This window comes from Heliangelus exortis, chromosome 14 (assembly GCF_036169615.1).
Source record: "Heliangelus exortis chromosome 14, bHelExo1.hap1, whole genome shotgun sequence".
Lineage (NCBI taxonomy): Eukaryota > Metazoa > Chordata > Aves > Apodiformes > Trochilidae > Heliangelus > Heliangelus exortis.
In genome coordinates, this window is record NC_092435.1 from 3,161,115 (window position 1) to 3,186,415 (window position 25,301).

Consider the following 25,301-nt stretch of genomic DNA (forward strand, 5'->3'; position numbering starts at 1 on the left):
TTCCTACCACACATTTGTCAGGCTTTTGCTACTACTATCAAGTTACTTGAGTTCCTGAGTCATCTCCCTCAGCTTCATAATTTCTTATCATATAGCCATTTTTCTCTCTCCAATCTTAATAGGTTTCTTGTAATGGCCTCTTTTTTCCTTTCTATTGTTCTGACCACCCTTTACATTGCAATCACATATATAAAGGGTAAGTGTTTAGATATTTTATTTAATCATCAATCAGCTGACTGGACTCCCTTTAAAAACTGAACCTGCTGATAGGCAGTTTCCATCTGGAAACTGCAGTCCTCTGACATACATATATTCACCTCCATTACACTGCTGATGTCATAAAGCATAACCTCTACTTCTCTTAAAACATTTAAAAGCTATTCCCAAGTGGAATACCACCAGAAAGAGTGTTTATTGGCTAAGCTTTAACTTCCTGCATATGATGTATACAAAACTACCCAATCTAGCCCTAGTCCTATCACCCACCTCCATTCACTCTTCAGACTTTCATTCCTATAGAAACCCATCTAGACCATAAAATACAATAACATTGGGAAATTTGTTTTCAACAGCATCACTCTTGAATGTGAAAACCAGTAAGAGACTGTTCTGCAGGGCAATTGGGAATCTGATTTTACAGTTGTGTTAAAAGCTTGGTGAGCCCAGGGAGGCCTGGACCAAATGTGTGCATGCATGAACATGGGAGAGGGAGACAGACATAAGGGATGACTGAGAAGGATTGATGCTCTACTTTTCTCCTTAGGGTTCTATTAGTGGAAAATGCATAAGACACATTACTGATATAAAAATAACTTGTTACTCTGATGAGCTCTGATTCTACTTCCTCAAAGTCAAGAAAAAACTTTTCATTACTTCAGTGTTGCTTGGTCAGGCCTATAATGGTTCACATTTCTATAGCACTGTACAGACATAAATTAATGAAAAAATGTGCATTAGACACCTGTAATCTCAAAATCAGGAATTTATCAGAGGACAGCTCTGCTCCACTAAGCAATGAGAATCAAGGGGAAAAGATGATAAAGGGATGGTTGGAATCAATTCAGCATGTGTGTGTTTGGCAGGTAAAAACCTCCTTTAGGTAAGAACAAGGTTCTTGTCATTACTGCAAGAATAGCAGAATGACCCTAAGGTTAAAGGTTTGCACTTGTGAATTTATTATCTTCATGGCTTCTGTTAATATTATAAGGAGATTATCAATCATCCATGATTGCCAAAGGGGCCAATAATTCAGTGATTTTCCTGAAAGTCACTGACTCCTTTGGAAAAAGTTGACCTTGCTGTCCAAGGCCAAGTTATCTTCTGTACCTTTAAAATGAATGCCTGTGGATGGAAACTGCTATGGACTTAGGGACTTCCACAAGCACTGACAAACCCAGCATTTTCATTGCAACTTTCACCCTGGTCTGTCTTTGAAGACCATTCTCTTCCAGTGGGATAGTGCTCTATGGAATCTACTGCATCCTTAGTGACATCTTCTGTAAGAAGGGACACAGGGTGCTCTTCTCTACACTGTACATGTATTAGCAGACAGAAAGCAAGGCCTAAAGAAGCAGAACAGATCAGAGGGTGCCAGCCCACCATTTCCTTCTGAACTTCTTAGGAAAGGGGATAGGTAACATTCCATTTTCACCCTGAATCACAACCAAGTTAAACGACATCCACCCTTTCCTGCACCTATAGGCTGTGGTCACTCTATGGACTGGAGTGTGAAGTCCCTTGTCTGGCACAAGGAACAGTCAGAGAGGGGGAAGGGTTGATTTTTCAATCCTGCAACTGCTTTTGTCCCCAGATTCAGTTAGAAAGATGCAGGGTGGGAATGGCCAGGAACAACTCTTTTCAGGGCTGAATCAGCTTACTCTACAAAAGATCAGATGCCAGCATTGTACAGCAGCACTTTCCCATTGCTGATCCTCAAAGTCCACTCTTTCCTTAGCAACTACACATCTGCACAATCTACCTCCCCATTTCTGTCTCTGGAATACAAGCCAGGACTCTGATCTCCAACCTCACAAAGCTGCAATGAGCAAACAACCCTGCTATTCCCCCCCCAAACACTGCCGGTTAAATGTTATCTGTGTTCTCTTTCTACAAAAGACATTACAAAACCCCCCTCCCCAGCTCCCCTCCCCAGGAAACATGCTTGTACACACACACATCCATATCTACATACATGCACACGCACAGATGTGCCACACACACTTTCATACAGGAAAAACAGCTTGCAAACTCCTGAAGGTGGAAAAAGGCAACTTGCCAATGTGCCTCTGTTTCTGATAAGCTCCCTCCACCCCCCTCCCATAACCCCACCTTGCCCTTCCCTCCCAAATAATTGCCTTGTCCTCCCCTCTTCCCAGCTCTTCCAAAATAAATATTATTTTTTATTTGTTGGTTTAAAAGATTCTTTTAGGCTTCTAAGCAAGAGAGAGGGAGAGAGAAAAATAAGAGAAATGTCATAGCATGAGAATGAACCCCCAGCGCTTCATGGATCCATGAAAGAACAAACATGAAGGGCTTAAGAGCAGTGACAGAAGAAAGATTAAAAATATAATAATATGTGGAAGAGAAAGATGAAATTCAATAGTGAAATGGAAGTGAGGATAGTGCAATAGTAAGCACAGCCAAAGATAACCCATCCCCCACCAGTTTTTCTCTCAATTTCTTTTAATATCCCTCCCCCCTTTTTTAAAACGTTTGGGGGTTTTGGTTTTTTTGTGTCTGTATTTTTCTTTTTTTTCTGTAATTTTTCTCTTTTTTCTTTTTTTTTTTTTTTTTCTTTTTTTTTTTTTTTTTCTTTTTTTTCTTTTTTTTTTTTTTTTTTTAATTTTGGGTTGTTTGTTTAGTTTTTTGTTTAATTGGTTGGTTGGTTTTTGTTTTTTTTTTTTTACAATGGTTCAAGTCCTTCAGCAAGAAACCAAAAATCAAGACAAACACATTCCTCCCTGAAACCAAACTCCCTCTCATGTACCCTTTTGTCCCTTAAACAATCCCCCCCCCCCCAACTCTGTGGTTCTAAATGTGCTGAAAAGAGAAGAGTAAGCTTAGAATAAACCTAATGACTCAAAGGAATAAATGATAATGATAGTAAAGAGCAAAACCCAAACCCAAAAGACCACAACACTCCTGTGTTGTCCTTGTCTGAGTGTATGTCCCTATCTCTCTCAGAGGCTGCAGGCATCAATTTACATAGTACAACCAGTAAACAAGGTTGAAGAATCCAAAGGTGATTGGAAAAATGATCCGTGACCATTTGTCAATGGTGCTGACATCTGCCAGGTCTGGGATTTTGAGCTTCAGCTTTGACGACCGCCGGCGGAGGCGGCAGTTGGCACGGTTGCGGGCTGCAGCATGGTGGGTCAGGGGGACATGGCGGTCCAGGGTTGGGTGGTGACCAAATCCATCCCGAGAGGCCAGCTGTTTCCGGAACTGGATTCCTGAGCCTTCAAAGGACATGACAGAGTTTCGAGAGTCGCCGACGCTGCTCATCATGTCCGTAGTGAGCAGCTCGTTGTTCATCTCCAGAGTGCTGAGGAGGATGTTACCGTAAGGGTCAACCTAGAACAGGGAAGACAGAGAGAAAGGTGTTGGAGGTGCCCTGTGAGCAATGGACGCAGGGCCACCGCCATCAGGGATGATTTTGAACTGTTTTCTCTATAACAATACCTCTGATTTGGTCATTTGTGAGCTCTGAACCTGGACTTCTGCATTTGAAAATGTTGTCCATTGGTGCTGGAGTAGAAGAACTAGCCACGTGCTCACAGCAAACGTTTGAGCAGGGTGGTGTGACTCTGCAAACACCGTAGGATCGAAAGCCACAGGGGTACTTTTGAGTACACCTGCCCCATGCTAGAGGATGGTCCTGATGAGACTGGCTTGAGGATGGTGACAACACGATCGAGGAGAAAAAATTCCCAGTAACCACCAGGCAGGTGAACTGGATTTCCTCATGATGAGGAGAAAGGCTGCTCCACAGCTCACCCAAGACTGAATGAACAGTGGAGAGTCTGAATTCTCCTGTCACAAGGAAAGAAGGGGACAAACCTGCTCTCTCACCCTCTTCTCCTCATAGCGGTGACGCTCGTTGTTGGCCTTGCTGATCCGCTCGCTCTGTTTCTTCTGCTGCCGGGGGCCTCGCCCAAAGAATATGTAGTTGACAAAAGCATATTCCAGGAGTGCCAGGAACACGAAGACAAAGCAGCCCATGAGATAAACATCAATAGCCTTGACGTAAGGGATCTTTGGAAGAGTCTCCCGCAGATGGGTGTTGATGGTAGTCATTGTAAGTACCGTGGTGACCCCTGGAAGGAGAAGGCAGGTGCTCTGTTACCAAGGTGCAAAGGTTTTTCTGAAATGCAATTTTTAGCTTCCTCATCCCTCCACTCTTCTGGACAACCACAGAAAGAATGGGAGCAGTGCAACTGAGAAAAATTGTCAGTAGTCTAAGCCCAGCTGCTCAGTACAAATCAGTGCAGAAAACAAACCAGCCACCAACAGAGGGAGAAAATGCCAAAGCTGAGGAAATGCCAATCACCAGAATGATGAGGATGAGCATCCTCCCTACCTTGGGTCTTTATATCCTCCCTGATCCTACTTCTCCCTGTCACTAGGGTAGGAAACATTCAGTTTTGTTCTCAGTCTCTCAACCTCTTCTCTCCCCTTTTTATCACATCTTGAATTCATCAGGCTTCCCTGAGAACTCCTGAATGCCTCAGTATCTTTGTCACTGGTTACCACTGATAACCTGTGGTAATGGTGTTCTGTGTCTTTCCAGTGCCATGAATAGGACAAAGAGTGAGGAGATTCCCTCTTCATGTTTCATAGACTCTTTATATCCTTGACCCCATCAGTTCCCACCTTCCTCTCACCAGCTCCACCACTCACTAATTCAATTATCATATAAACTCCCATAGTTCTCACACTCTCCTTTTTAGGCTTATTCATATTTCCTGCTTCTTAAATATTTCTTGGTTTCATTGAACACTTTTCCCCCCATCTACTCAGTGTCCAAGAGAGAGCCTGGTGCAGTCTTTTGCTTTGTTTTTGGTTTGGTTTGGCTTTTTTTTTTTCTCCTCACAGTTTCAGTCCTCTTCATCTATTTCTTCTCAGTCTCTTCTCTTCTCTGGACTGTCAGAGTGGTCTTAGATCTGCCTCTTTTATAGTCTTCTGCCATCTTCAAAAAGAGAGCAATAAGCCTTCATGCTCCTTTTGAGGGCAGTAACTTTTCCTCTTCAACCTAGTCTTATTTTCCTACTTCTTTAGCTTAGCTGTCCTGCTTTTCTTACTAACTTGCTCATCTCTTTTTTTTTTTTTTTTTTTTTTCTAGTGTCTCTCCTCCTCCTCCTCTCTCTGTTGGCAGCTTTCTTAGTATCCATAATCCTAGTTTGCTCTTCTGGTTTCCGTCCTATCTTTACAGTGATGGCTCTCAAACCTCTCTGTGCATCTTGGACCTCTGCTTGTCTTTTTTCCCATTTACCCTCATTGTGTCTTTTGTGTCATTCCCCATAAAAGTTTTAAAGAACTAATATTCTTCAATTCACAGAAAAGTAAACAGAAGGGAGATATATTTATATACATACGATATACTATATTGTCTATATTTAGACTGTAGTCTAAATATCCAGAAATCTGGGGCAAAGAAAGAAGGACTAGAATATTCTCCACATCTCCATTAAGAACAGGACAAATTGCAATGGGGGATTACAACAAAGACAAAGAAGAGCTTTTTGACTGTACAAGCAGGAAAAAAATGGACATAAAGGGACCATAGGAGGCTGTGGAGTTTCCCTCTTTGGAGCTTTTTAAGGACAAGTTAAATAGAAAACTTCCTGGAATAATTTAGGGAGAGCTGTTCCCATTTTGATTGACAATATTTTTCTTCCCTTTTCTCCTCTAAATGCAGATGTCAGCAGAAATTCAACAGCTGTGCATCTTCTGTCCATCCTTCTTGTACTTTCACTATGCCAGCAATATCCAGCATGGTCTCTTTTTCTTCTCACACTGATCATACTCTTCTCAATGGAACTTACCTTTTAAATTTACTATGCTCTTTTTGTCCCCTGCCCATCTCCCTGTTCCAGCATCTTTAAGCAAGTACAGCAAAAAATCTACTATTATACCTTTGAACAAACCTCCTATAAGTCTTTTCCAACTCTGTCTTCTCCTAGAGCTAAATTACACTCCTAATCTTTTCTGAACCTCTACCCATGCTTCATTATCTCTCTGAATCTTTTCCCACTCACAGATTAAATTCTTCTCCCTCCTTGGCTCTCCTGTTTCCTCTGAACTGCCACTCACGTTGCACAACCCCATTCTCATATGCCACCCATCCCCACTTTCTCCTGTCCCTTCTTCAAAACCCTCATCTGCAATCCACACACATTTCCTTTCTGTTGCCTAGAAGACCTAATTTTTTTTCCTCTTACAGGAAAACATTCCTATTTAGGTGAGCAGATACTTAAGAAAAACTTGAACTTTAACTGTTGTACCATGTTTGCCTTGGTTAGGAAGGGCCTTGGCTATAAAAAATGTCTGTATTGGGATTAAGTTATCATGAAAATGTGGAATACCAGTCTCGTGTACCATGTGTAATGGCCACTCTTTGGCCACCCACCTTCAGCACTTATCATCCATCTAACCAGTCGTGGCACACCTGTTGATCAAAAGGTGCCCAAACTTTTTAAGAAAACAAGTACAAACCAGATTGAAGGAACTGCTGGGCTCCCAGTATGTCTGAGTCTCATAAATCTGAGAAGTTGTTCTTTTGTTATATATATATATGTTCTTTATATATATATATATATATATATATATGTTCTTTATATATATATATGTTCTTTTGTCATTTGTTCTTTTCTTATAGAGTTAAAGTTGTACCCACAGAAATTTATGGTTGGACTTTTACTATTTCATATAATACAATCTCAAGCGTGGGAGGTAATGGTACTTCTGAATAAAAAAAGTCAATCTTCTGGTTGAAAACATGAAGTTTATTCTCAAAAAAAATTTTCTTCATTTGGGATGAAAGTTTGACAGGCCTATGTAGCTTAGCTGGTACCTTTTAAAAAAAAAAAAAAAAAAAAAAAAAGTATTTTCTTTCTTAGATAGAGCTATCCTCACTGACCTCCCTCAAAAAAAAATTTAACACCTTCTTCAGCATATAATGAAAAGGTACATACCCAATGCCACTCGTGCAGCAGAAGCATCGTAATTGATCCAGAAGGAGACCCAGGACAAGATGGTGATGAGAATAGATGGCATGTAAGTCTGAAGGATGAAGTAACCAATGTTTCTCTTAATTCTAAAGCTCAAGGATAAACGTAGGTATGAACCTGTCAACGAGACATTATAAGAGAGATCTTGTTTGAGAAGAGGGCAAGGTTGTATTTATGCTAAAAGCTTAGGTTGAAATTTTATTTGAAAAATGTTCTCAAGAGACAAGGATATGAGAATTTTATCTTTTGTTCTTCATTTGGTCTTGCAGACCCATCAGTTTTTGGAAGGGGGCTCTTCAGACTCTGCTCAGGTGGCTCAGAATATTAAGAAAGGAAATTCTATATAAGGTACATTATTATATCAGACATCTTGGGATAATGTCTTTTCAGTGCTGAAATTGCTGCTATGGTATGTGCCAAATGGATATAGGCTTACACAAGAGAATTTAACCCTATATCTGGATGCAATGAGATTTTTTTCCACTATTTCATGTGCTGGCTTCTTCTCCCAACAGCAGTGAAGATCTGAATCATATTTTCCCCATGCTGTTCTAAAAATGGGTTATGGTCAGTCTGGGCACATTCACATGCAAATAAAGTATTGTGAGTTAATCTGTAAGCCTTCTGTTGTTTTCCCAAGTTGTTGCAACTTTCTCCTAATCTTTTAGAACACCTAATGGGGGTAGTGAGGATAATAAGTGCTTTTAAGGTACTTCTACTGGAGCAAGGTCATTGTGACAGTGACCTCTCTCATTGCTGTGAAATAAAGCCAAAAAGCTATAACTCCTTCCTTAGGCAATAAAATAGCCTTAAATATGAGTGTAATTGTGGGTCAGCAACTGAAGTAACAAGAGGACAGTCTTTAATATTCAAGGAGGCAGACTGGGAAGAAGGAGGTTATGTTCTCTCACCATTCTGTGCCATTTGAGTAGCCTGAACACGGTACTTCACCAGTCTTTGTATAAAAATCTTATCAATTTAGACTGTAAACTTCTTTTGGAGAATACTGAATCTTGTTGTGGTCTCTAGATTACCCTCTAGACTATCATTGCAATGGTACCCTTCTCCCCCCCAAGGCCCTACTATAACATCATCACCATCTGCCAAAACTGTGATGGACTCAGGCTGTGATTTCATGGCAGTTCAAAATCTATCCTGTTTAACAGGTGTGCTACACACTGTATTGGCAGTGATCAGATCAAAGCAACCAAAAAACCCAAACCTCTCCAACTTTCCAACACATAATATCTGAATCATCCCAGGTATTCTCTCCAGATCTTTTATTGCTGTGCACAGATGGGTCTGCATCATTCCACAGACCCCTTACTCTTCAATTGATACATCCTTCTGCTACCAATGCACCTCCACAAGCTTCAAGAACTGGTTGCAAACCACACGAAAATAAGCTAAAGGTTGAGAATCTTCTAAAGAGGTTGTGTTTGGAGCTCACTTCACGCTTTGACTAAGAAATTAAAACAACTGCAGCAAAAAAAACCTAGACCAAGTATATTAGTTCCTCCAGCATCTGAATCAGAGGAACAACTGCATTGACATTGATCAGCACATTGCATCTTCCTTTAGCAGAAACTCACCAGTGGTGAAGACCACTTCCCTGCTGACCAGCCTCTGCTCAATGATAGTGAACTGGGGCAGCTCTAGCACCTCCATCCCTGTGACAGCAGAATCATTTCCTTGCCAGAAGAAGACGATGTCATCAACCGTGTAACCATCTGCAGAGGGAAAGAAGCAGAGAGAGAGAAGTAAGCTGACAGCATGGGTAGTAAGGTGGTCTGGAAAAGGACCCAAAGGAAAGCCTGACCACCAGATAACAAGCATGGCCTCTCATGTACTTTTCTTCTTCAGCTGAGCTTGGCAGTACAGTCCTCAGGAGAAGAGGAAAAAGTTAGTCAGAACTCACATTTTTAAATAGAATTCCTAAGAACAAGGTGAGAAGTGACCCATCAAGCCTCGAATTGCACTACATAATCTCTATGGCCGAGATGACAGGGCCTTGTGCATCAGAAGCCTCTGACAAACACAGCACAGCATCTTGCGTTTCAAAAATTTCCTGATTTTACCAGAAGGGGGAGACCACACAATACGATCTGCTGGAGACTGAGTAAACAGAGCATTTGAGTATTAAAAATTCCCAGACAGAAAAAGATTTACAAAAGCGGTTGAAAGGAAATTGGAGTATCAGAGCATCTCCTGCTTCTAAGTACTGCCAGTCAAAAAAAAAAAAAAAAAACAACACCCAAAAACCTACAAAAAAACCCCAAACCAAAACCTAACAAAACGAAAACAAAACTAACCAGAAAAACCCAAACAACAAAAGACAAAAACAAAAAAAAAAAAACAACCAAGCAATAATGGGAAAAGTGAGGAGAGGAAGCCAGGCAAATACTCAATACAATGACAAATACTCATTCCTTATGTTTCAGGGTAGTGGATTTGTTAGCTCAGACAAGGGGACAGCCTCTTACTTTGAACCCAAACTATACATGACAGGCAGGGTTGCACAGGCTGGAAGTGCTGAGGAGCCTCAGTCCCAGGAGAGAGACTCTCCAGGTGCTCTGGATGCATGGGGAATGAGGGCAATGAAATCATGCAGCTCTTCTGCCACTAGTGGGATGTTCACAGCTCTGCCCATTGCCCTTACGGGCAAGGACTCATCTCTACTTGAAAATTAACAACACTGACTGATGGCAAGCTGGCTTTTGTAGCTTTGTGATTGTTGCTGTACGAGGAGCGGCCTCATTCTAAGCAAAGTGCAGAGCTTTATTGGGAGCACCTCTGTGTGCAAAGAAGCAGTAAGAGATGTACAGGCTTTGGTATGGCACGATGCAAGGCTTCTTTCAGAGCATGCACTTCAGCTGTGCCCATAAAAAGCTTTTGTTCTCAGCCTGCACTGCAGCATGACAACCTGCCTCATCCCCACGTCCTCACAGCAGGGACAGGTGGCTCTCAACACCCAGCAAGGCTACCATCCTCTAGGGAGAGATGCCATCAAAACTAGAACCATTGTATTAGTGGGATCAGGGGAATGAAGAGCTGTGGAATGTACCCTGGAGGAAAAAATACTCCTACCCAGCCTGAGGGGTCAAGGGTTACCACAGATTAGAGCAGAACCTATGGTGTCATCCTGCAGCTGCTGAGTGGACAAAGAGCTGAGCAACCTGGTCTGATCTCACAGCCAACCCTGCTTTGTGCTGGGATTGTACTTAGAGACACCCTGAGCTCTGCTTCCCAAACTGAATTATTTGATGACCCTGTAGTCTCTATGCCCACATCCTGCACTCTCAGTCATTGCTGTGTTTATCCAGGGGTGCTAAAAAATAACAATCTTCCAAATGCCATGGCAGATCTGCTTTTGGTGTAAAACCACCCGAAACCAGGACTCCCTGACTGCACACTCCTGCTCCCGTGGCAGTGAGCAGTAAACCACTCACACCCATGAGCCCACAGGGATTCAGGATCCCTAGGTCATCCTATCTGCTGCAAACTCTGGGGTGTCACAGTCTGTTCCCAGTACCCCATCTTTGAGAGCTGGAACTGGAATTTGCATCTGGTGGCAGCATCTGTCCCAGAGCACTGTGCCCAAGTAACCCTGGAAAGCAGCAAGAAACAGCCACGTCCCCCAGTCCTCCCAGTGGTGAATTTCAGTGGCTCAGACACTCTCACAATTAAAACCATCGTGTGCACTTTCACATTTGAATTAATCTGGCTCAGACTTCCAGAGTTCTGAATTTTTTGAGGTTAGCAAGCTTTTTCCACCCAGCATTCCCCCTCTGCAGAGGAGCACCAAGCCTGTAAACAAATCACCTCTCCACTTCCCTTGCAGTAAACAAACAAGATTGAGCTATTTAGGTTTCTTACTGAAAAACATGTGCTCTAGTGCTTAAACCATGTCTTAGCATCTCTTCCCAACCTCTTCTGATTTCTCAATGTCCTTTCTAAATTTTGGAAACCAGAGATAGCCAGAGCCTCTTTCCCTGCCTCAAAAGCCACATACTCAGAGGCCAATAGATCCCCTGCTCTGACTCACTGCTCCCCTGCTTTATATAACCAAGGTTCACTCCAGCTGTTGCTCTACTACAAAACCTCCAGCAGCAGTGCTCAGGGCTGCCATCCCTTCATCTTTTACCCCTGTCAATACCCACGTAGGTTCAGGTTCCTCAGCCAGCCTTCCCCACACTCCTGCTGTATCCAGATGCATTCTGGATGTATTCAAATTGGGATGTATTCAAATGTGCAGCGAGCAAGACATGCAGACTGCTGTCTTCACCATCCACAAATCTAACAGCAGTGACTTCAAATTTAATTCCTAATCAGCAATGAAAATGTCAAATTACAGTAACTAATTTTAGGAGATGGCACAGTTAGCTAGCTCTGTTCCATTTATTCTAGGACCTTTTTGTACTGGGCACTGATTTTTGGGTTTTGGTTTTTTTTCTAACTATGGCATTATGCAGTATGAAATCAAGCATGCTTTTTGAGAAGCCATTTTTAAAAGTGATTCGAAATGGAAAGGTTGTGCAGTCTAAAAATAAAGTGTTTCACTTTGATTTCTATCTTTAAAAAGAGAACCAAATTTCCATTTTACCTTTAAAAAGGTAAAAGAACTTACACAAAGACAAGTCATTTCAACCTGAAATATCATAAAGTACTGATACAATGTCTTAAAGTGTCAGATTAACAGCCTGTTTGCTACCATCAGGTTTTTGCTGAATCCTGGCACACATCTAGGCAGAGGTATGTGGGGTGAGGACTATTTTGGGGTTGGAGGGATGGGATCAACAGGCAGTGCCAGCACTGGTTTATCTCCTGCAGGTACATTCCCTAAGCTTCTGTGAAGGAGGAGACTCCAGCTGCCCACTACTGCTTTACAAATCAAGCACCCCAGCACTATAAAAGGGTTATCTGGGTGGTTTGTTTTAGGATTTTTTAAATATGCTTTGCTTTTTAAGCCAGGCACCAAAGGACTGTTATTCCGGAGTTGTATGGACTTGGAAGCAAACAAAATGGAGCCCTGTGAATTTCAAATGTGCAAGTGTTTGAAAGACAAAAGCTCTAAGGAAGGGAACAATTGAATCTCCTCATCTCTGCATGGATCTTAGAAATATTGTTAAGAAACATAGCTTCAAATAACAAATTGGCTTGACATGTCCCATTAGGAACAAAATTGCAACATGGGGAAATGTGGGTAATTCTCTGCCTTCTGTTTTCTTGGTTGCACCATAAACTATTCTTAAAATGCTAAGGAGTGCCAGAAACGACATGTCATTAGTGCCTCCAGCAGGACCTCTTTTACATCCCATTTCCAGCCACCACAAAGGCTGCAAATGCCTCTGCATCCCAAGCAATCCAAGCAGCAAACTGGAAAGGGGCTCCCAGGCACAGGCAGGGCATGGCACCTTCCACCTCTGGATTCTGTGGGACCTCCTTCATGAAAAAAGAAATTTCCTGATAATCACCACTGAAGTTATATTACTATGACTGTAAGATCTGCTGCTCTTGACTGCTCCTGTGGGGATACTGCTGTGCATGTCCCTGAGGGAGTTCTGAACCTCATCCACCAGCACGGTCAGGAGAGGCTTTTCCATAGGAGCCAAGGGAAGATCCGTGTGGGGAAGGACTGCAGGAGGAGTGGAGTCCCACGTCCTGCACGGAGCCACAGCTGAAGGAAGGCTCCCAGGGATCTCTGAGAGCTAAGGGAGGCTTCCACCATCCTTCTGAGGGTGAGACTGATTTGAGTATCTAGCCTCACCCACAAGGTTCCCTGAGGATGAAGCTTGGATGAGGAGGACCTGGTCCTGCCCCCAGGGGACATCTTCCAGGAGATGCCACCCATAACACGCCTGGGAAACATCCCATGAGCAGGAAGGTGTGGCTGGGGTGGGTGGCAGTGAGTGACACCACATGGCAGAGCAGAGGGATACGCACAGCTCTCAATCTCCAGCGTGCAGTTCTGCTGGTCCAGGGGGTACCTCCGGAGGTCCATCATGCAAGCAGCTGTGGTGGTGATCCTGAAAGGGAAAGGGAGAAGAAAAATCAGCTGTGTGTTTTTTCTAAAAAAAAAAAAACAAAAACAACAAAAAAGGAGAAATGAAAGGCAGACGTGAAAGTAAGGATGGATCTGGGACTGCTGTTTCCCTGGAAACCAGGGAGATCCATGGTAGGAGGTGTGCGGGGCTGGGGGCTGGATGCAGCTCGCTCTCAACTGCATGGCTTAAACCTTTGTGACTCATGTCAGCAAGGCAGTATATCTCTGTTAGCAGTGTAGGGAGGGATTTGTGTTCCTCCTCTGTCTCTCCTTGGAGAGACACAAAGAAATCAGGAGTAGGCAGAGCTACAGGCAGGAGGGAAGGAGAGAGGCAGTTTGTAAGATGGGGACAGGTGACACGTATCAGTAAAACAGAAGATGCTTTGATTAAATTGATCAGCAATGACCCAGGGAGAACAGCTGACCACATTATCACCCCCCTCTTCCTCCTCAGTTGCCTCAGTGACCCTACTAGAAGCCCCTCAGCCACATCCCCCTCCATCATACCCATTTTAGCACTGCCAAACCCAGAAGCCCAGACCCCATTGACAGGGCCCTTCCACTCCAGTGGGCTCTTGGCTCTGATAACAGAGTCACTCTTGTGCAACCAACTGCATGATCAAGACTCATGAGAGACACATGGGGGAGTGTGTGCATCCTCCTGCAAAATTAATACTTAAAGACAATGAGGGTCAGTGTTGCTTTAGGGGTGTCAGAGCACAGAACCAGGGCAGGATGTGCCCACAGTGAAGTTCCCACTGGAGTACAAGGAGGGTTTGAGTGTATTCCATGTTGTACACAAAAGAAAACTGCTCTCAGGAATGGGGAATTCTGGGGTGGAATAGATGAGGGAAGGAGACATGAAGCAGGGATAGAGCAAATCAAAAGCCTGGCAATACTGCCAATTATCAGGCTACCTCTGTTTCTCAAATATATTGCTCCCCTCATCCTTTAATGCAGTTTTCTTCCTGTGCTATGTATGTGTGCAGAGTGCTGAAGAGGGGGGGGGGGAGTTTGGTGCATCCTCCCCCTTTTTTTCAATTAACCATCTGGAAGGCATTAATCAAGCTACACATTTTTACTCTGTAGGCATAACCAGTGAACTGTTAACGAGGAAGCTTTATCTTCTGAGCCCTGTGGCCTGTGAGAGAGAGAAATGAGAGGGAAAAAAAAAAAAGAAAAGCAAAAAAGCAGAGAGGATGACATGGCAAACCAGGAAAAAAGGGAGAAAAAAAAAAGAAGAAAAAAAAAAAAAAGGAAAAAACATAAATGATAGAAAAAGAGACAGAAAAGGGGGAGAGAATGGGTGAAGCTGGACAGAAAATTGTAAAGGTCAGGAGGGGGAGGGAAGGGGAAGGGAGAAGGAGGGGGCAAGAACCTGCAGCAGAGGGATGCCCCAGTGGGGCTACCAAGGTGGGACTGTAGCAGGAGAGGTGAGCAGCCCCGCAGAGCTGCTGGCTCTTTAAGAAATTCTGTGTGCTAAATTTATCTCTCTGCTGTCTGTGAAGACTGTTTGTAGGAGATGAAGCCTTGAGGAGAGCCTTTGCCATTGCCTGCTGTGCTATAAATAGATCCAAAGAGACAGAGGGAATTTATATATATCCTCACTGGGTCTAGATACAACATTGCTACTGCCCTCCCTCTGAGCAGGGGACCCAAGTGAGATCTTAACCCTTTTATCTGTAATGCTATTGGGGTGGAGAAGAAAGCTCAGGGAGTAGGTAGAAGGATAATAGGACAGGAGCCACTTAAAAATCATCACCATTGTTCTGGGACTGCATGTATTTCTTTTACATTCTTCTAGTTTGGCATCTCTAGGAGGACTGCCTCTTTCACCCTAATCCTCCTGGATCAGGGAAGCTGAGCACAGGGAGCTATGGTGGAGAAGCAGATCTGAAGCACACCTGGAAGGAGAAGCACCTTGCCAGGAAAGCCCTAAGCAGCAGGGGCAGAGTCCATTCTGGCCAAGAACTGAGGTCAAAGAGTCACAATGGGTATGATTCATCCCCCTTGCTGTACACACCATATACTGTATATATTATACTGCATTCATGGGAAACAGCAGTTACAAATGCACTCTCCTGTTTTCCCTAAAGTGTGAGATGCAAAAATGTACTAAATGAAAATTTTCCACTCCATTTGTGGGACCCTGAGGGCTAAAACCTTTCCACAGTGTCCATCCCAAAACTGCAGCCTGGCTGGTTAACTTGGGCACACAAAGGACATCCAGAGGAAGCCTTTTCTGGTTTGAGGGGGACCCTCTCACCTCTTGGCAGAATTTGATTATCACCTGCAGTGCTGGTTGGAAATGCAGAGCATGATGCAGTGAGCTATGGCTACCATACAGCACCAAATCTTGCTCACATTAACAACCAGCATAAATCCAGGGCCACTCCAATGATTTTTGCAAGATCAGACCAATTTATATCAGCAGAGATTTACATCAGGGCAGAATTTAGCCCTGTTGATTCGAAAAGAGCACCACCTCATCAGGACAGCTAGGACAGAAAGGAGAAAAACAAGATTAAGAGGGTGTCTTTCCTAAAAAGTCAGATAATTTCTCTATCTTTCCAATTAAAGTGCAGATGTACCCATATCCTATCATCCTCCAGAGATAACCCAGCTGGGTGCAAGTCCCAAACACCTGGTGATCTGCCCATGTAATGCTGATTGGGCATGTGGGAATTAGGAACATGTCAGGTGTAGGTTTTTTTCTTTTTTTTTTTTTTTTTTTTTGAGCCTTGTTAGCACAACTTCACAAAGCTGTCCTGGGCTGTAGCTACCTGCTTGTCTTGAACATCTCAGACATCTGTGGTGCCATACAGCCAAAAGTGAAATGTGCCTGGCAAGCCCAGGCACACCAGTGCCCCAGCACAACCTGGATTTGCAGCTCTTGCAGTATGACAAGATGTGAAGTACAGATAGCCTAGGGCACCAGGTTCAGGCTTCCTAAATCCTGATAATACAGCCCTATTTGCAATAAAGCAAGTAGTATCCTAGAGAGAAAGGGGGTGTTCAATTTTTTAGGCTTCAGATCTCTAAAAGAATCCTGGCCACACACTTTCCCACACTTTGCTCGAAGTCCATGGGGTGTCCCACAGCATCCCAACCATGTCATTTGTTTACACAGTACCTGATGCTCTTGGTGAAATGTCCACTTCTGGTACCTGTGACTGGCTCAACATTCACTTGTTCCTAAAGAGTCCAACAAGGGACTTGTCTAGGTCCTTTGATGGCTGTGTACTACGGGCAGGTGGGACTCATACAGGGTTGAGAAGCTCCACTCACAGTCCAAGGGGAATTGAAGCAAAATTTAGGTACCCCAGTGACCCTGTGGGATCACAGTATATGCCATCTCTGGTCCAGAAGGCATGATTTGATGTGTATAAATATTGATATACTCTGAACTGCTGTGTGAAGAGATGTGTTTGCTTGATCCGTAGAAGACAGCATGGGGAAGACTAGAGAGATAGACAGATAGGAGTGACTGACACTAAGGAACTCTTGAGTGTCTCAAACATGGTTAACAGGCAATAAGAAGTGGGAAAATGAGGAGAGGATCAAAAAGGGGAGGACTCAGGAGTGGAGATGAGAGATGTGAGTAGATAGTGCAGGACAGAAGTCTGTTTGGGTAAGGAAAGAGAGGAAAGGGATCAAGAGAAGCAAGGGGTAAAGCAGCCTGGGGAAGGAGAGCTGGAGAACTAGAGGTTAAAAGACAGAAAAGAGAGGAGTGAATTCCCACTCCATGAGAAAGAAGATGAGGAGACAGAGAACAAATCATTGCCTGTAAACAGCTCTAGACAGAGTGCCTCTGGGAGACCTGACCAAAGTAAAAGGGAACAGGGAATGTGGAGGCTGGGGAAGGTACCACCTTCCTTGTGGTGCTAACAAGAGGCGCTGGCACCCAGCCAGGCTTCTCCTTCCCCCTCCTCCTCTCCCACTTCTCTACCCACCTCCCTCCCCTTTTAAATTCAAAAATTTGTGTAGTATGAAATTTCATCTGCTCTGACAGCAACACACAGAGACACTGCCCATTGGAGGGAAGAGGCTTGCCTGAGCTTTGCTCAATGAACTAGTCCTGCTCCTCCAACCACCAAGCCTGGCCACCCTCGAATCAGAGAATCATAGAATTGGCTGGGTTGGAAGGGACCTCAGAGCTCATCAAGTCCAACCCTTGATCCACTCCCCCTGTGTTTCCCAGCCCATGGCACTGAGTGCCACATCCAGGCTCTTTTTAAATATCTCCAGGGATGGAGAATCCACTCCTTCCCTGGGCAGCCCATTCCAATGTCTGATCACCCTCTCCCTAAAGAAATTCTTTCTAATGTCCAACCTAAACCTCCCCTGGCACAACTTGAGACCTCTTGTGCCCTCTTGTCTTGCTGAGAGTTGCCTGGGAAAAGAGCCCAACCCCCCCTTGGCTCCAACCTCCTTTCAGGGAGTTGTGGAGAGTGATGAGGTCTCCCCTGAGCCTCCTCTTCTCCAGGCTGAACACCCCCAGTTCCCTCAGCCTCATCTCATAGGATCTGTGCTGGATTCCTTCACCAGCCCAGTTGCCTAGTTGTACACCTCCATCTCCAGCTTTCCTTCCCTACCTCCAACTGCTCACTTCACAGGCCTCTGGGTTAGCCCCCCTCATATGTCACAGCCTTAACACTTCCTTCCCCATAAAGACAACATTCATGCCCTTGCCCTAATAATTTCTCCTGAGGTCTATTGGCAGTTGTACTTTCAAGCAGCCAGTGTCTCACTGCCCTGCTTCTCAGCTGGCAGATGGACACAATTCATCTGAGGAGAGATAGGGCTGTGGAAAAAACACTGTACATTTAAAAAAAAAAAAAAAAAAAGAAAAAAGAGAGAGAATAAGAAAAAGGAAAATAGGTACATGCATTAATGAGATGTCAGATAGCTCTGGCACACTGGGCTGATGAAGATCTCCCTTTTCTGCCAGCAGACAGTGGATCCAAGCAGAAGTCAAAGTATCATGGATACCTTGTGCTGGAGGTATCCCAGGAGAGGTAGAGACCATCTCTAGAAAAGCAGCCAAAAAGCTCTAAGTGACACAGGGTGAGTGCCAGGTCTGTGTTTGTTACAATCAGGAAATCTCTGCTCACCTGAAGCCTGTATTTACCAAGCAGATGCTAACACATAAAGGGTAATGCAACCTCACCCTGATGTCCCTCTGCCATGGCTGCTCTGCAAGCAAACCTGCAAACCCTGCAAGCAGCAGAAGGTGGCCCCACCACAGCTGAGTCTCAAAAGTGAATGCTCAAGTTTCTGCCAACCATCAGTCCTTCACTAATATTTCAGCTCTCTGACATAAACAACACCAGCCATTTCATTCCCTTTCTGATCCTCCTCATCACTGTTTACTTATTAATGCATTCTTCTGTCTCATTTGGAATGATTATATAAGTTCACAGACAAAGAGCAGAGCAGAGCTTCAACCTGCTATTAAAACCTGCCCTGGCTGAATGTCTTCTATCCATCTCCTCCTTATCCTGTTGCTGGATACAGGGATCCTTTCATCTCCTGCTCCAGTCAGATCTCACTCTACCAAACTTAGGCTCTGAAGGCCCACAGTATGCATCCATCCCCTGGTTCATCTTCAGTGTGTTGGGAGAACAAAATTCACCAGCTACAAGTATACAGTGAAAAAAAATAATTCCCCAGAATGGCATCTGAATTCAAAAGAAGCAGATCCAGACTCTAAAGAGGACTGGGTGGGAGAGGGGAAGACAATTAGTTTTAAGGAGTTCCTAAAGCAGGTGAAGTCTGTTTCTCCTTAAGCCTATCCTTACAAAATAAAACCACAGCATTGTCTGCATTATAACTCTGTCTATACCAGCAAATTAAACATGCCTGGCACTGGTTTCTGGGGTCAGTGTTAATTGGTATGGAACAGCCTTTGTCTACACAAAAATTCTTACCCTCCAGAAAAAGGGTCTGGCATGCAAATGCCTGTTGAGGATGGTCACCCAGCTCTGCTGTGCTCTAACTGGGAAACACACACGAGACTGCTCATGGACACAAACCAAAAGCAGGAGACAAATTGACTAGGCATGCCACTGGTGTCCTGTGCCCAAGAATGTTGCCTGATACCTTTGGCTTCAAAGGCTTTCTGCTTAAAATTCATTATGGATGAAAATATCACAAATACCCCATCACTGCCTTCCTAATATAAGGGGAGACAGAGCCAGCAGTTCAGGCACCTACCCTATTTCACAGGTATGGATTAAGTGACATTAGGCAGGGACTAACATAAACAATTTCAGAGCAAAAGATATTATGTTTGGCTGATGGTTGCAACTTTTTTGATTTCAGATTTCTTGAGAAGCTGAAGATACTCCTGAGTCCCTAAGCTGGATGCAGCTGAGGTGTCATAGGATTTATGCAAGATGGGGTAAGTTGGGGCAAGTTAGATTCATAAGGGTGGTGACTAAGAGTAGAGAGAGAGGCAAAAATACTGTTTTGCTGAACATGGGAAAAAAAAATATTGAAATTTTATATTCTCAAAGTCAGTCATAAAAACGTGCTGGCGTATGTCACCTTCTGCCAGGCAGTAAGCACAAACTTTGAAGGGCCTGGAGGGATTTATAAACCCGTGGTGAATTTTGCCATTCTTTCAACACAATCTGATCTTTAAAAATGCCTGGAGGTCATATTAGAACCAAGAGAAAGGCAAGGCTATAGAATATTTTCGCCTTGCATGTTTGCCTAAAACTGACTCTATAAGCTTTGGCACAATCTTGCTAAGGTGATTCTGTTTCCAAAAGCATCTGTGCTTGCCTAGGGATCCTTAGGCAAACAACAGAGTGCACTACACTCAGATGGGGGAGAAAAAAAATCTTCTAAACTAGTACTTAGAGTATCAGTCATCTAAATCAACTGTTTTACCAGCCTGGAAGACTACAAAGCAGAGTTGCCAGGGCTGCAAGGTTTTGCTTTTCTGCCTCTATTATATACCAAATGGGCAAGTTGTCAGCTGGATTGGGGGATAAGAGAGACCCAAGTGGAACATATTTAAAATGAGAATCTTTTGTTGCTGTTCCTTTAGACAACAGTGACCTGAACTTAAGAGATCAGGAGGTCCCTTCCTTCAACAGCATCAGGCCAGGATGAATCTGAATTAATAAAATAGTAATCCATGGCTTAAAGCAGTGAAATTTGGCAAAGAATAGACAGGGTCCAGGGATGATCTCAGACTGAAGGCTAGGACAGGATAAGCAGGTAGACTAAGAGGTGCTACCAGGGTGAGCTAGGTGTTCAGGGCATGCAAGCTGTGTCAGTGATCTGTAAGGAGACAGTGGGAATCAGCTGTGTGTGGATACTTCTTGACCTCTATTTTTGTTTATAAACAAGTCCCACTTACAGGAGATGTAGCACAGTAGTCTCAGTACAGAAAAACATTGCTCAGTCTTAACCCATTAGGCCATCTTCTCTGCAGCAAATCAAATAACACCTATTGAGAAAACAAGAACATGGCTGCAAAGAGCAGGCTTCAAGTGAGAGAGGAGCAGGAGTAACTGTTCTACCAGATGAAGAACCCAGTCACCCCAACATGGGATCTGGGGAATGTAATACAAACAGGGCTGGGTCCTGATCAAGAAGCAGGTTGGAGGTGTGAAGAAGTCCCCAAGGTCTTGGGGATCAGAGTCCCAGGCATGAGAAGCAGGGCAGAGGCAGGGTAGCCCTGGAGATACCACCCAGCAAGGTGAGATGTGACAACAGGTGATGAGAGGGAGCAGGAGGGATGCCTGACACACACCTTGGTTCCCTGTGTAAGGTGAGTTAGAAGTAATGCTGTGGCTGCTGCCCTGCTGAGGAACACCACGCAGGTCCACAAGCAGTATCCTGCTTCAAGGAGAGGGCTGCTGTCCCTCAGGAGCTGCTACAATGCAGGGAGCAGATGACTAATGGGAACTTATCCCCAGAAAAAGCAGAAATCAAGTGCTGCCAAAGCAAATACACACAACCTCTCCCTTTATAACTGCAAATCTTCAGTTGTTTGAACTCTGACAATTCTTTCCCCCTTTCTGTAAGTACTGAACAGGTATTTACACTGATGAAAATAGAAAGGGCCTGCTTGCCAGTAGAGTACTTGATTCAGAGCCCCAATATCCCTTGGCACCTTTGCATGCACCCAAACTGCCTCACCTCTAAAACACACCCCATTGCAGTGGCTATCATGGACAGGAATAAAAAGAAACAAAACACATGCACACACTCCCCAAAACTACCAGCTTTGCAGGAAGAGATACCTCATTCTCTCTGCATAGGATTTAGTCTCTGTCATCAAATTCCTCTGCAGTTTTTCAGCTGCTCAGTTTATATTCCCTGGGCTCCTTGGCATCCAGGCATTGCATCTCACTTGTTGTCCACCCAACTTCACACCTGCCTCCCAGCATCCCAACCCTCCTGCTCCCCCAGTGAGCTCAGGGCTGCAGTCTAGGCTCCTATTTTGATAGAATCTGGTTTTGTCTATAATTAGAATGAAATCAATCAGCTTTAAGATTTCCTTGAAGGATGTTGTAAAGCTGGTCTAAAAAGGATTTAAAATGTCCATATGACAATTTCAGCCTTGTTAGAGTTGTTTCTATTTTTAGGTTTCTGAAAGCAGATAGCAAAATACTGATGACATCAGCATTTGACAAGAGTCAACTTTTTGCTCTAAAAAATGGATGCTACGTGGTCTAGAAAAGGAAATAAAAATCTTAAATATAACGTATATAACATATAGCTTGTATGTGTTATAAAATAAATTTTATTGAATATCATTCAGGGGTAGACTACACAGTCTAAAGGCTGAGAGACAGGCACAGGCACATTACCCTCAAAACATCAGTAATGCTAATAAAGCAGGTTGAGGTGAGGGAAATGTTGGCATAAGTGTAAAATTCTCTACATAAAATTGAGAGTGAAACATCAGCATTCTCTGAAATGCTTTTTCTTAAATGAAAAAAATTCATCCCTGATTATTTGTTTAAAATTTGATGAAATTAATGCAATTTTTGACAAAAATCCATTACAGGGATTAATGTGTGGAGCTCAGCCAGTGTTATCCAGCTCTTCCTTGCTATTGTATCCACTTGTCTACACCACCCAATATCTGACTGCTTTGTCTTTATGGGCAGTTTCTTTCAGATTTCCTTCATATTGCAGACTTTCCACATTGTGTGGAAAGTTGTGTGCCACGGGTGACCAGCTCTCCTTTGCTTCCCAAGCATTTTTAGTTTCTGCAAGATGTTTAGGAGCCAAATGAGTTCAGGCACCATCACACCACGTTACATTTCCTGAAAACCCTGGCAGTTCTGCTGGTTTACATCCTTCCACCAGAGTGTTTTCAGAGATAAGCATGCCCTCTGGGCTGGAGCTGGCCCCCATTTGGCCACCTGGGATTTCTGCCATCTGTTGACTCGTTTGTGATGGGGTTTAGGGAACACCAGTCCTGACTCCAGCCCTGCAGCAGCTCAGAATCACCTCCCTGTGAAGCCCACTGCTCTTTATGCATCCTTTTGTTGGAGACCTGGTAACCAGATTTTAATCCAAGCCCAGTGCGAGTTGATTTTGGAGTGGGCTTTTGTATCAAGCACTTGCCTAAGATGTCACTAAATTATACCTGCTGCACTCCCTTCATCCTCTAATTTGCTACTTCTACCAAAAACAAGCATATGCTTTTCTGACACACAATGGAACAGAGCAGAAATAATAAATAAATAAATTTAGAGCAGATAAATAGAGCAAATAAATAAATAAAAACCCTTCATTTACTCATGGAAGCAAGTTATCTGAAGCCTGATCTTGTTCTCACTCAAGTCAGAAACAAAATAGTCATTGACTTCTATCTGAGCTATCCTGGACTTGAGGGTCTGACCCAATGCTTGAGCCTGATCCTGCTGCTCTCTTGAGCACTTGCTGAAGACGAGGGCCTGCCAGAGTGTCACCCTCCCCAGCCCCTGACTTCAGAGACTGATGAAAAGAAAAATTACTGGTGTGCTACAAATAGAATGATTGAGTCACTTTGCTAGAGGATCAGCTCAAATGAGGGTGAAGTGACTGGTGAGAAGGTAGCAGGAGAAGGAACACAGCTGTGGTATCTTGCTCAGGGGAAACTAAACAGGCAAACAAAGGAAAAGAAACAGACGTTGCCTCCCTTGGCTTTCCACCATGAGGGCAACTCCATTTCACAAATCATCTGAAAAATGCAAGGTAAGAAAAGAATAGGCTCCAAAACACAGGGAGTACCTGTACTTTTCTTCCTGTTTGCAGGACAAGCATAGTTGCATTTTTACAAAAATAAAGGGAACACAGGTGAACATTCAATTACTATTTTCTTACTTGCTTACAAATGCTGTGCACCTGGCTATGTATTTTTTGATAGCATCACAGTTGTTCACACCTGCAAAACTGCATCTACTGCTTCTGTTGTCAGCAAAATCACAGGTGCAGGAGTAGGTACAGAAAACAGCTCTAAAAACCCACTGCCCATACCACTATGAATAAAACTAGAGGGACTTCAAGAATTCATAGCACATGGCTTGTCCCCCAGAACCCCAGTGCTTCCAGGACAGTAAAAAACAGCCATCCTGACCCAAGGTACTATTCAGGAACAAAAGTTGCTGTTGCTCAGTGCTTAATTTTTGTGATTGCCATTTTCTCCAGGGGCAAGAGAGCAGCTTCCAGGAAAACCAGCCAAAAGTTAAAACAATGCAGGTGACTCTTGCTATGGTGCTGGCAATCACAGGGATAAGCAGCTGTCCTTTTCTTTCCTTTTGCCTGAATGCAATTTACTTCATCTGACCCACCTAAACAGGCCATTGGAGGGAGCCAAGGATGCTTCCCCATGCTGCTGCCCCGTGGGAGGGAACAGCACAGGAGAGCAGCACTGCTTGCAGTGTCCCAGCATGAGCCAGCCAGTCCTCCAAGGACTTCCACTGCCTGTCACCTGTGCTGCAGGGTTCACACTGCTCATTATTCGAGATAAGTGGCAGCTGATAAAAATATACTATCATTTCTGCTTCTTCTGCTGTGCAGGTGTGTGCAAAAGTTTCCCATCAGCCTGGGGGAGGCAGCAAAGAGCAGCCTGACCTTAACAGCATTCTTTGGCCCCTCCTTTCCAAGAGGCTCAATTTATGCTCCTGCCTACACCAAGTCAAAGGGTCATCTTGCCTACCCTTCACTCTTGTTCTAACACAATGAGAAGATTTTGAGTGGTCAGCTGTGGGAAGGCTGCAATCTTTCTGGTGGGTCAGTAATGCTGGCTCAGAGATCCCTGGCAGTATCAGCCAAACACCACCAATGGCCCAAGGCAGAGAGATGGATGTATCTCTCCCAGGAAGGGAGATGCAGAATGGGGAAGAGTCAAATAGGCAGGCATTTGTTGCACTTTCTGCTGTCTCTGGGCCTGTAGAAAGAGGCATCCATTAACTGGAAGGAAAAAGTAGTATATATGTCATCCCCTGTACCACCACCTGTCCCTCAGCACCAATGGTCACTGCTGTTCCTGTGGCTTCCCAGGACTCTGCCACAGCAAAAGCACAGGGCACTGCCCCCTTGCTACCCTGGCAGCATGATACCCTCCTGGCAGCCATACCCTCCCCAAAACAGCTCTGCTACTTAAAAAGGAGGAAAAATAATCATTTAAAGTCAGACTTTTCAATGAAACATGAAGCAGCAGAGGAGCTGATGGTGTAATTGGGAAGGGTGGGTGTACCTTCTTCAAAGGAGAAAGGTCTTTACTCCCCTTTTGCCACACTGGGTTGTAAGCCCAGAGCTGCTACTACAATCATTTGTGAATGTGAAGGCAGGTCTAAAAAGCCAGGTGTGAATTTTGGTAGCTGTAAAGGAAAAAACCAAACCACACTGTCCTTGGAGAAAAGGTCAAAGTAGATAAATAAAGGGTTCAGAATGTCATTGCCTAAATTTCAGCTACAGCATCCAAAACCTGCAGTCTTATCTACACCTGCAAACTCTTTTAGCCCTCTGTCACTTTCATTTGACTTTTTTACCTACCCTGCAATCTCCTCATA

The 25,301-nt window shown here is 43.9% G+C and overlaps 1 protein-coding gene across 2 annotated transcripts in view; it reads right to left on the reverse strand.

The window, feature by feature from the left end:
- Positions 1–2,761: 2,761 nt before the first annotated feature.
- Positions 2,762–25,301, reverse strand: part of LOC139802584 (gamma-aminobutyric acid receptor subunit beta-4) — a 65,515-nt gene continuing 42,975 nt past the window's right edge. The window contains exons 5-9 of one of the 2 annotated variants that reach the window (XM_071757895.1): positions 13,173–13,255; positions 8,822–8,959; positions 7,194–7,346; positions 4,072–4,316; positions 2,762–3,573 (exon numbers count right to left, since the gene is read on the reverse strand). In XM_071757895.1, coding sequence (XP_071613996.1) covers positions 3,196–3,573; positions 4,072–4,316; positions 7,194–7,346; positions 8,822–8,959; positions 13,173–13,255 — 997 coding nt within the window. In that variant the 3' untranslated portion in view covers positions 2,762–3,195. Of the gene's footprint in view, positions 3,574–4,059; positions 4,317–7,193; positions 7,347–8,821; positions 8,960–13,172; positions 13,256–25,301 lie in introns of both variants that reach the window. The other variant, XM_071757894.1, reaches the window with a different exon arrangement.